This window comes from Hyperoodon ampullatus (genome assembly GCF_949752795.1).
Source record: "Hyperoodon ampullatus genome assembly, chromosome: 5".
NCBI classification, from domain to species: Eukaryota; Metazoa; Chordata; class Mammalia; order Artiodactyla; family Ziphiidae; genus Hyperoodon; species Hyperoodon ampullatus.
In genome coordinates, this window is record NC_136918.1 from 1,797,048 (window position 1) to 1,809,854 (window position 12,807).

Below are 12,807 nucleotides of genomic sequence, written 5' to 3' on the forward strand. Positions count from 1 at the left end.
CTCATCTGAAATAATCAAAAAACAGACAAAATATATGAGAGTTCAGAAAGACAAAGACAGCTAGAGTACGTAGGACAAAGTACCAGAGAACAGAGAGCTACACAGAGAGAATTTCCAAGATCTGCAGAGGGTTGCCCCTCGAGCCTTCAGCTGAGTACTGATCATGCATAAGGAAGCTACACAAGGGCAGAGAAAAAATAAAAGGTTAACAGTGCATAGCACTTCATACATTTTGGAATATCACCTATTCCCACCAGCCAGACTGGAAAACCTCGTGAGTCACAGGTCAATGGAGAAAGTACACGGAAGGGTCTTGACTCAGTAGTGGGGAATAATTGGACCTACACTGAGCACTGCTCCTGTCTTATCTAACAAGTCTTAAAAGCAAGACCTGAAAAGATCAAACTGCTTCCAAGTAACTTAACTGAGTCCCAGAACAAAATGTAAGAATAATTACAGGAATACAAAAATATCCAGCACCCAACAGGGTAAAATTCATAATGTCTGCCACCATCTAGTCAAAAACTACCAGGCATGTAAAAAAGCAAAATAAGTAGATAGACAGATAGATGACAGATCAACTGAAACCAACCCAGAACTAGCAGATGTTAGAGTCAGCAGACATTAAAACAACTATTGTAACAGTACCCCACAAAAAGTTAAGTAGAGACATGGAAGATATAAAAAGACCCAAATCAAATTTCTAGACATGAAAACTACAATGTACGAGATGAAAAAATACACTGGCTAGGATTAACAGCAGGTTAGCATTTCAGAAGAAAAGATGAGAAATTCTGTTTTCCAGCTTTTAATTATTTTGCCAGAATCTCTCTTGAATATTTTATATCCTTCAACTGTAGTGTGGACCAGCAGTCTGCTGAGAGACAGCTATGTGCCAAGCCATGAGGTAGCCCTAATGCAGTAGGGAAACTATAGAACATGATGGGTACAGTGATACAGATGTGTTTGTACATGGTATAGAGCTATGGAAGCCAAGATGGGGGGCACCTTATCCAGAGGTGTTCAGGGGACAGGGACTTGGGAAAATTAGGCAACTTCAAAGGAAATAAGCTATTAAAACTAATTTATTTAAACTTACATTCATAAGTTCAGTCCAATCCCCTTTTGGATAATAACTTAGCGGGCAATGGGAAATGATCAAGAGAATGATGACCCCAGTAAGGCACAAGACAGTGAATCCAAAAAAACAAAAAGAAAATATGATTCATTCATTTATTCATTCACGGAACTTTTACTGAATATCCTACCATATGCCAGGTACTGATTTAGGTGCTGGGCATACAGAGTGGAACAATATAAAAGGTCTCTACTCAAACAGAATTAGCCTTCCTACAGAGGGAGATGAAAACAACAAAAGTATCAGGTACTTAAAAGAAAACAGGGTGGGGGCTTCCCTGGTGGCACAGTGGTTAAGAATCCGCCTGCCAATGCAGGGGACACGGGTTCAAGGCCTGGTCCGGGAAGATCTCACATGCCACGGAGCAACTAAGCCCATGCGCCACAACTACTGAGCCTGCACTCTAGAGCCCGCGAGCCACAACTACTGAGCCTGTGTGCCACAACTACTGAAGCCCGTGTGCCTAGAGCCCGTGCTCTGCAACAAGAGAAGCCACCTCAGTGAGAAGCCTGCGCACCGCAACGAAGAGTAGCCCGCGCACCGCAATGAAGAGTAGCCCCTGCTCGCCGCAACTAGAGAAAGGCCGCACGCAACAACGAAGACCAATGTAGCCCCAAATTAATTAATTTAAAAAAAAAGAAAAGAAAACAGGGTGACAGAACAGAGTGGCACTGAGGGTCAACCCTAGGAAGGCAAGGCTCTCTGAGGAAGTAACATTAAGCTAAGATCTAGAAGGCTCCAGCCATGTAAAGATCTAGGAAAAGTACATAAGGCAGAGCAACCATCGAATGCAGACCCTAGGGTGAGAAAAGCTTGGCACCAAAGGAACTGAACGGTGGTATGGTGGGGAGCAGGGATAGGGAAGAAACAGGTGGCAGGCAAGAGTCTCTACATAAGCATTCATTTAGAAATCAGGAAGATCTAAGCCTAGATATTTGGTATTTATGAGTTACTGTTAATTTCTTAGGTGTGATAATAGTTATTACAAAATTTTAAAGAATTCCTATCTTTTAGAGATACATACCAAAAGATTTTTTACAAACTTTTATGTCTGAGTTTGCTTCAAAATCATCCAAGCAGAAGATGAGGGGTCATAGGACCAGGGAGCAGACTGGGGAGTGGAGAGGTATAGACCAAACACAACGGGCCACGAGCTGATAACTGCTGGAGCAGGATGACGGATACACAGAGGTTCATTATACTATTCTGTCTACTTCTGAATGTTTGAAAGTTTACATAATAAATACGTTTTTAAAAGCAAACTTATTCAAAATATAAGGAAAGGTATTAATAAATATAAATGCCCCCCTTCACAGATGACTTATTAGGGCTGCAAAATTATTCTATAGGATACTATACTGGATGCGTTGGTCACAACCCATATAACTACAACAGAATAAACCTTAATGTATGCAAATTTGTTTTTAATTCAGGCGGCAGGGGGAGTTGGATGAAGGTAATCAAAAAGTACAAACTTCCAGTTATAAGATAAATAAGTATAACTAGGGATATAATGTACATGATAAAGATAATTAACACTGCTGTATGTTATATATGAACACTGTTAAGAGAGGAAATCTGAGTTCTCATCACAAGGAATGAAAATTTTTTTCTCTAATATTTTATCTATATGAGATGATGGTGTTCACTAAACCTACTGTGGTTAATTATTTCATGATGTGTGTAAGTCAAATCATTATGCCGGACACCTTAAACTTAACACAGTGCTTTATGTCAATTAAATCTCAATAAAACTAGAAGGAAAGAAAATCACGTAGGAGGTCAAAGAATCCTAGGATGAAATACAGAATGTTAATAGATGCCCCCTTCCAGAACCAGCTTTTGAGGGATTCAGATGTACCCATAAGCTTTCATCAGGGGGCCCTGTAAGGTCCCCAAAGTCTGAGAACCCCTATCAGAGTGTGCAAAACTTAATATGTGTGGGATCCACACCCTTGTCTAGGAAAAGGCCCTAAGGCTTTCACAAAATAAGGTTGAGAACCCCTGATATTTCTCTTGCCAGCAACTTCCTAGCTGAAAACTGAGTTGCCATTGTTCTAAAACCTAACGGTAATATCTCACTGCCATCATCTGCCTACCCTACAAGGACATTACTACACAGCCATTACCACAAGTAAATAATTTACCACCAGCAAATTTTACAACTCTGAAAGAAAGTTGTGACAGGTACCCAAAAAAAAGGAAAGGTGGCAAATTATGTCTGTCTCCTTCACAGTATCACCTTGTTGGGACTTCCCTGGTGGCGCAGTGGTTAAGAACCCTCCTGCCAATGCAGGGGACACAGGTTTGAGCCCTGGGCCGGGAAGATCCCACATGCCGCGGAGCAACTAAGCCCGTGCGCCACAACTACTGAGCCTGCTCTCTAGAGCACGCGAGCCACAACTACTGAGCCCGCGTGCCACAACTACTGAAGCCTATGCACCTAGAGCCCGTGCTCTGCAACAAGAGAAGCCACTGCAATGAGAAGCCTGTGCACCATAATGAAGAGTAGCCTCCGCTCGCCACAACTAGAGAAAGCCTGTGCGCAGCAACAAAGACCCAACGTGGCCAAAAATAAATAAATAAATTTATTTTAAAAAAAATCACCTTGTTACAATACTGTATTTCATTTAATCTAAAATGCACCATTATTTTTTGTGCCACTAAGAAAGAAAAAAAGCTGTCAATTAACTGATGATTCACCATTGATTGTGAAATGGTTCCAATTTCAGAGATGTTCAAATGTGAAAAAGCCGTACATCTTACAATTCATGCAACATGCCATTCAGAAACCTCACTGGCTGGGCCCCATCTCAGATCTCTTAAACAAATTGCTCAGAGTAGGTATAGGAATCTGTACTTTGTTTAAGCCCCTCAGATGATCTGGTTAGATAAAGACTGAACTGTTCACTTTCAGAGGCAGCAGAGTAGAGAAGGCATGCACTTTAGAGTCATATAGCCCTAGACATCTCTGTGACCTCCAGCAAATTCTGTAATTTCCCAGAGCCTCAGCTTTATCTATAGAAAAATGCCAATGCCATCTATTTCCAGTGGTTGATAAAATAAAAGAAAATATGTGAAATAGTTGACACAGAGCAAGACATTTATATAAGAACATGTTCATTATTTATGAGCAAGACACAACATATCTTGTCTTATGAACAAGAATGGGACCTATTAAATTACTTTTCAGAAATATTCTACCACTCAGCACTGTCACTTGCTGGGCACAGTTAAGAAGAATCAATTAATAAGTGTTTATTACTTAATTCAGCAATACACACATTTGTTTTGGCACACCACATTTCTAGAGGTCCTACATAAATGAAAGCTGTTTAATAACATCTTGATTAGAAAACACTGTACTTGATGTACCTCGACAATAACACAAAAAAGCACACTTTTAAGCATAATATAATTTCAGAGTAGCTAATGGCTCTACTTCATGTCAAGTTTTTGTTTTGTTTTGTTTTAGTATGTATAGCTGGCAAGTGTTTTCAGAACACTGGCATAACTGTGTTAAAACCCCAAAAGTAATGCTGTGGAACTTCTCAATGTGTGATGCTCAAAAAAATACCCACGTTTCATTTGTTTCTAAAATGATCCTTAAAATCCAAACAGTGATTCAGGCAGCACCTTCAGAACTGACTAGTCAACTCAGGATATGACTCACAGGGGACAGGTTAGCCATAACTGGACAGAGTTCTCCCACACGTGTAGCATGAAGAAGGAAAAAAAACCCCTCAAAACCCACAATTGCACAATGTCTCAGTCTTGCTCTCCCAGTGAAGAACACATGGATTCAAATTAATGCTGCATCAATGCCACCAACCCTACCCGAAGGCCCAGGATTGAGTGTGCTGCAAGGTGCTAACCACCTCCACCAGCACCCACCTCCTCAAAGTCTGGGCAGTGGCAGGGTATGCCAGACAGCAGCAGAGAGGACACCCTCACTGCCCTCCCCCAAACACTTGGCCTGAGGTTGAAGAGGAAGAGAGGTGCTGGGAGGAGAGGAACACGTGGCTCATCTCATCTTTCTTTTTCCTCGACCATTTCCCAAAAAGAGTCCTTTAGTTCAGCTGCCCAAATCTGAAACTCAGATTCCTGTGACTCCTCCCTCTTCTCTAGCCCTGAGGTGTCCTCTACTAAGTCTTCTCCAAACTCCCAGAAAACTCCTCACAAATCCATCCCACCCCCCCTCAACTGCCCTAGTTGAGTCCTCTTACCAGCACAAGGCTGATTCTGTCCCATTTCCCAGAGCCAGCCTTTCAGTCTTCAAGCCACCCTTTTCACTGGGGCCGAAGCTGTCTTTTCGAGGACCCAGTCCTATCTGTATACTCTCCTTTCCTAAGTTAAACAGCACCTCATTACCTATAAAATAAACTTCAAATTCCTAACCCAATTTCAACCTACCTCCCAGCTTTATATTCTGCCACTTCCTGGTTTTGCCAAATTTTCTCACCTTAGCCTACCACTTGAATTCACACACATCTGCTTCCATACAGCTATGGCTTTGTTCGCGCTATTTTCTCTGCCTGACATGAAATGCTCCTCTTTTCTGTCTTTCAAGTTCATCCTTCAAGATGAGGCTCAAATGTCTCCTTTCCTGGAACACATTCCTGAAAGCCCCTAAGCCTCTCCACTCCCCCTCCTTCTACAGTCAAAAGTAATCATTCCTACAACAACTTATATCAATCAGCAGTATAACTCTTATCTCAGTGTTATAGTTGTAGATACAACTGTTAGTCTCCCCTACGAAATTTTGAGTTCTTCAAGAAAAGGAATTCGGTAGTTTTGAATTGCTATTTTCTACCACAATATATGGTACTTGGTTGGGCTTCAAAAATTTTTACTGGACTGATTTGGGGAGCAATGATCTCAACTAGTATTGAACTGATTTTTAAAAAGATGTGAACAACGCTTAACTCTTTCAGAGGATATTTATTTTAACGGAGAGGCAAGTTATCCAAAGTGAATTTCTAATTGGTGTGAGGCGGAGTCTATTCTCAGAAGTCTCCCTGACTCCTACAGATTCCCCATCACCACCGCCATGACCAGTTTATATCATACCCCCCACCCATCAGCATTTTGTTCCTACACCCCTAGTACTGCCCCAGCCACAGAATGATTTCACCAGCTCTGGACTTGCAGGGAACTCAGCTATTAGAATTATCAAGTAGATAGAGAACAGGAGAGAATGCAGGTAATAATCAAGACCACAAATGAGCACATGTGGCAGCAGGCTTGCTGATTCTACTCCTCAAGCATTTTGGTTAATCACAGCTCCTCCAGAGCTGACAAAGAGGCAATATGGATTCCAGACTGAGTCAAGACCTGGCCCTCTACTCACTGCCCAAAGGGCCCCAGATCAGTCTTCATCAGTAAAATGGAGAAATGGATGCCTACCCTGCAGCCTAAGCAGGGCCTGGGGACACAGGGATGCCACATAAAGCTTCTGAGGCTTTTGGAGTCTCTATACCGATCGACTTCCATCAAGACTGCATGCCCTACTACCCAAGGAATGAGCTAGTTACATACTTCCTGCAAATCTGTTTCCTCATCTATATTATGGAAGTAACAATACACACCCAAAACAGGGATTACCTTTGTACCTGACACAGGCAAAAGATTGCCACACGTCAGCTGCACTCTAAATTCAAGTGTCAACCATTTATTTATGTGACCACCACCACTACTCTTCCTAATACTGTTAGTACCGAAAAACTACACATCACCAGCTCTTCAATAGTCAAAGCCCAACCATTTACACATTGTAGAATGACCACTTGCCTTTACCCCCATCCTCCTAGGACTCCTCTAAAATGACAGTAATGAAGTCACAGACATTAAACCACAAACACAGAAAGGGAAAGAAGACAACGCAACATATATTTCAACAAACTTTTGCAAGATGGGGAGCAGTTGAAGGAGTGGTCACTGCCTCGCAGGACCTCTGGAGGGACTCAGCCCTGGATGCAACAAGGGCCACCAAAGGCTGGCCTGAGGCTCTGGCCTGTCAAAGGGGGAGCCTCTGATGAGGGGCATTCAAAGCAGTTGGGCCCCCAGGTCCAGCAAGAGACCCGAAGTTTTTCTGAAGAAACTGAACCACAGAGGCTGGTGTACCACCAAGCACACCAGAGGCAGCAGACTGCAGGTGTCTTCTCTGCAGACACTGACCAGTCCGAAAGAAGATGTGAAGGTGCTGATATGTGTGTGCGCGGGGGGGCTCCCAATGAAAAGTTCACCCACATTCCAAGGGAGGCCAGTAGACCACCCACCTACCCACCCACAAGCTTGCCCTCCCCTAATCAACTTTTCAGCATCTCACTCTTAATTATAGACAGCCAAGGATCAACAGATACTATCTAAATGAACAGAAAAAGAACTCTGAAATGAACAGGCACATTGGAGGAAGCAGAAGAAATATTTTAAAAATGTTAAACATACAGAAAAAATTAAAAACAACAAACACATGCCTCAAAGATAAGTGAAGATAATACATCCATAAAATTAGAATAAAATGAAATGGAAATGGAAACAGAGAACAAAAAGAGTTCTAAAATTTAAAATCATCATTAAAATTTTAAAAATAAAAGAGCTTGGAAGACAAAATTGAGAAAATTTCCCCCTTCCCACCTCCAAACATAGAAATATAAATAAGAGGCAACATATGTTGAGTATCTGAAGATCAATTCCAGAAGATTCAATAACCAAACCAGTAGATATCTCAGAAACAAACAAAAAAAAGTGATGGGTAGGAAATTCTCAGAAGTAACAGACATTTTTGAAAACTGAAGGATATGAGTCTCTAGATTGAAAGGGCTCACTAAGACTAGAGGGACCACAAACAGAAGGAAGGACCCACACAGAAGCTGATAAAATTACAGAATTTTTTTAAAGACAAAGACCCTAAGTGCAAAAAACAGAAAACAAACAAACAACAACAACCAAAAAAACAACAACAACAACAACAAGGAATCAGAATGATTTTGGATTTTTCATCAGAAACCCTTAAAGCCAAAAAACTGTGTAAAAATGCCACCGAAAATCGTGAAAAAATATATATTTTTTCTGTCTAATATTCTAAATTCAGCCAAATCACCTATTAAGCATGAGGATAGGATAGACACCTTCAGACATGTAAGGCTTCAAATTATTTACCTCCCATACAACGCTTCTCAGTAAGCTACTGAGGATATACTTTAGCAAAATGAAGCAAACAAAGAAAAAGGAAGACAGAAGATCCAGGGAACTGAGGCTCCAAGACAGGAGAGAAGGGTACAGAATGTGCAGGAAAAATAATCCTACTGTCCAGATTGGAAGAAGAGGATGGAAGGCTCCAAAGCAGGGAGTCGCTAAGAGGAAACCAAATGAAGGTGATAGATGATTTGATGTGTTACCTGGAAAAAAAATATCAAAAGGCATTTAACATATTTCTTGGAGTATATGAGAGAATGCAGCCATAGATACAGAAGAGACTCAAAAAGTTTATAAGTCACTTATTTGCTCCAGGAAAAACAATAACATACAGGAGAAGAAAACATAACCATGGGTCACTATTTAACTCACAAGTGAGTTTATATATGTGTGTGTGTGTATGTATATGTACATGTATACATATAATAATGTATAATAAAAATTTACAATATAAATATATACACAATAATCTAAATACAGACTGCTGGTTTTACCAAAAATGATGTAACGATATTGGGGGGTTTGGGCAAGAGAAGAGGGCAACTGCTCAGTTATGATACTAGAAAGTGAAATGCTTATTCTACATTGATTTCAAAATATGAAAAGTAAAAAAAAAACAGGAAAAAAAGAGCTAGCTTGGGATAGTAGCTTCCACTGGAAACTAGGGCCTGGAGGATAAAAAGGCCAAAGGCAGAAGACTGCTGTTTTTTCATTTGAGGTCTTTTAGCACTATTTGATTTCTTTTTTTTAACTATGTGCATATATGAATTGGATTAAAACAACTTATTCTCATGTCAAGAACAATCGGTTCAATTTATAAAGATGTCACTACCAACTTCATTTATAAGTTTCATACTTGGAATTGCAAATTCATTGTCTTAGAAACATTATAAAGTGATGGTTAGTTTCCCAAGTCAGCTTTCAGAAGGCATTTAACCCATAATGATACAAAAACATGGTATAAAGTATTTCAAGTAGTCTTAAACACCATAAGCAGAAGAGTTCCTGTGGGAAACTGCATTCTGAGAAATCAGTATGCCTGGTATACATCTCAGCCCCACCCAACTGTTCTTCCCCAGACAGGGGCAGCCAAAAAATAAAGTCAGAATAGATGAGGAAGATGGAAGGAAGGAGAGGACCTGGATCTGGCAGGATGGAGAGTCAAGAGACCTACTGTAACAGGTCAACTCTGTTTGCATTAGAGAAAATACTGCTGAAGGCTCCCCTTGTCCCAGAGGTGGACCAAGGTTGATCACTGAGGAACTCCTCCGTCCCCTCTTCCCAACAGCTCATTCCTGGGCACAAACTGGATGCTCATCAATCAGGTAACAAATACATCATTTCAAGTATTAATTAGCAATGACCTCTTTTCCACCATGCCATAATCAAACTTCTAAATAAATACCTTTATTTCATTCAATGAAACTTGCAACTTGAAACTTGTTGTGGTCTGTGTCAACACTATGTTTGATTATTTTTTTAAAAAGATTATTAAATGTGTGACCTTGAGCAAATTAAAGTCTCACTTTCCTCATCTCTAAAAGAGGAATAATGATATCCACCTCACTGGGTCACAAGAAAATGAGAGGAAATAATGTGTATAAAACATGTAGGAGGAAGTATATGGCAGGCACTCAATCAATGTCAGCCTCTGGTTGTGCCATGTCCCCTACCTCAATTGGTTTCTTACATGTAAACAAAGTCACAAATTATATACACGCTTTTAACCAAAAAACCTTTACAAAACCATGCATAATACATTAATATTTTTTAAATTAAGGTTATGAGTCAATTTGTAAGCATTCATTATTTTTCCTAACCCTTAGTCTTGTTTCAAGTACTAATCCAATTTGCTGTTTTAACTTAGCTAAGTTAAATTCAGCTAATTCCACTAGACTAAAAAGAGGATTATAGAACGGCAGGACATTACAAAAACACAGCATTCTTTGGTGAAAGGGGACAAACCCGTATATGTAACAATGTCTAAACAGCCTGCTTAAAAGCAGTTTCATTTTAACACTGAGTGGACTTCAGTAGACCTCAAGAAAGTCTTATAACAAAAAAAATTGAATAAAATGACAGCTAGTGGATGCTTAAAAGAATAATTTTTCCCCTCAAACACTTAGATGCACCACAAATCTGAGATGAAATAAAGATGAAAAAAATGTGGTTTTCTGGCCCATCATAATACACAAAAGAAAGTGAATGTCTAGCTATCTGCAACTACCAAAGACTTCCCATTTGGGGCCATTTCTATCATACCTTCCTCTAAGGGGTCATTTCCAGAATCAACAAAGTCACATTTTTCAAATTAATTCCCCAATGACAAAGCTACTTAGGTAGCACAGAACCACCAACTGACCCAAAGCCAAGTTCTCCTTTTCTTACAAGGTATTCTAAGTAGAAGAGTGGCCCAGAAATTCAGAATCAGTCCAAACTCCAACATATCCAAGACAAGAACCAAAAAGGTACTGAAGAAGCTAAAAGGTCGGCTACCTGGAGATTCATTCACTATTGTAAAATACGCTTATCGGTCCCAAGATTTGGAGACTGCCACGAACATGAAGTGCCCTTATAACCAATCTCTGGCTCTCATTTAAAAACAAAACAAAACAAAAAACTAAGATAACCAGAAAGTGTAAGCACCGTAGTGTGGCCCCTACTGGGGCATCAAAACCACAGCAGATTTAACCTAAATAAAACGTGGATTTCGAGTATCCAAAATCCAGGGCCCTAGAGTGACACGTTGAGGAAAGGTCAAAGAAACTTGGAGCGGCAGGGAAGAAGAGTCTGCCTCTAGGGAATAAGGCGAAAGGCTAAAGAGGCTGTAAGCAGGCTGGAATGGGGTAGATCGCCAGGGGCCGAGGGGTCCCCGGGTCTTTCCGCGGCGTGCGGGGGAGGCCGGAAGGCTGGCCCAGGGCGGGGGCCGGGCAGGGACCACACCTCCCGGCCAGCAAGGCAGGCAAAGGCCGGGGCCCAGAGGCGACCCGGGGCGCTGGGGCCTGCCCGCCCGCGGTCCAGGTCGCGCGGACTGGGCCGCCGGCGGCCGGAAGCACCGGGGCCCGACCCTACCTGCCCACCCCGGCGCAGGCGGCCCCACTCACCGATAAGCCGGCGCACCTCGTCCTCGCTGAGGTAGAGGCTCACGCTGGGCCCCGCGGACGCGGGAGGCAGCGCCGGTGGCCTCGGGGCAGGGGCGGCGGCGGCGCCTGGTGCGAGCAGCAGCGGCAGCAGCGCGAGCAGGAGCAGCAGCGGCGGCGGCGGGGCCCTCAGGCCGCGGGTCCAAGGGAGGCGGCCCCGGCCCGGCGGCCCCGGCCGCGCCGTCCTGCGCATGGCCACCGCCGCCGCCGCCGCCGAGGAGAAGCGTGGGCCGTCCGCCGCGCCGCCGCCGCCCACCCCCGGCCCCGAGCCCCTCACAGCCCCGAGCCGGGGGCGGCCGCCCAGCTCATCGCGCCGCCGGCCCGTGGCAGCTTGCCGCCGCTTCAGACCGCCGGAGCGCGCCGCCGCCGCCGCCGCCTCCTCGGCCGCATCTTCCGCTGCGGGAGGCGGGCCGCGGTGGCGCGCGCGCGCGCGCTGCCGCCGCCTCGAGAGCGCGCACGCACGCACCGCCTCCTCCGTGCGGGCCCGAACCCGGCGAGTAGCGCTTTGGGTTTCCAGGTCCTCTGAAGGCGAAGGGCTCCACGGTCCCCCTGTAAAGGAGCCCGTCCCCGCCCCACGTTGTCACCAGCCTGATGTTTGCTTGTCTATTGTCTGTAACACACACACCCCCGCCCGGGATGGAGGGTCCAGGCAGGCAGGGCCGGGCCGCGCCTGCAGCCGAGTAGGCTTCCAGATTCAGGGAAATGCCTGGATGCGGCCGCTCTGATGGCAAAAGAGAAACATGCTTTTTATTTGGAGAGAAAAAGAGAAAAGACCTTTTATCCTACCAACGGAGGTCAACATTAACATTTCTGTGTCTGTTTTGATGGATGTATACTATATACTTTTATTTTCCAAGATCTTGCTGAGCAAGATCTTATTCCTCCTACCCATTGCAAATTTTTATTTTTTATAATCGTTTTGCGTCTCTATAATCAACCTGAATTTGGGGCTGTCAACCCGTGGTCCATGCTGGACTTTGACAGCTCCCCCCGCAATATGAAGTTGTGTGCAAAAGTGTGTGTCTGTCTCAGTGTGTGCTGTGTGTAGGCTTGAGCACACACAGAGAAGTGATATGTACATCTCCTCATTTGTTCTAGGGAGTCCTTGTCCCTGAAAGACGTTAAGAATCACGGATACACCTCGTCTCTTTTAAAGGCCGACCAGCGAGCTGGTGCACCTCATGATGTATTTATTGACGTGTCGCGGTCAAACCTGCTCCAGGTGCCGCCTCTCTTCGTGAGGTTTCCAAGCATCCCGGCCAGGCCCGGGTCACCTAGCCCCTGTGGGCAGGTCCCTGCCCTGACCCTATGCCTCCCACCAGGCCTGTGCCT

At 43.6% G+C, this 12,807-nt stretch overlaps 1 protein-coding gene across 1 annotated transcript in view; it reads right to left on the bottom strand.

Moving 5' to 3' along the window:
* The window catches only part of RYK (receptor like tyrosine kinase), a gene marked incomplete at its 5' end in the record, with an annotated part of 90,894 nt that extends 79,226 nt beyond the window's left edge, over positions 1-11,668 (bottom strand). The window contains 4 exon segments of the mRNA XM_079704561.1: positions 11,103-11,124; positions 11,127-11,327; positions 11,329-11,373; positions 11,375-11,668. Coding sequence (XP_079560687.1) covers positions 11,103-11,124; positions 11,127-11,327; positions 11,329-11,373; positions 11,375-11,668 — 562 coding nt within the window.
* Positions 11,669-12,807: the final 1,139 nt, after the last annotated feature.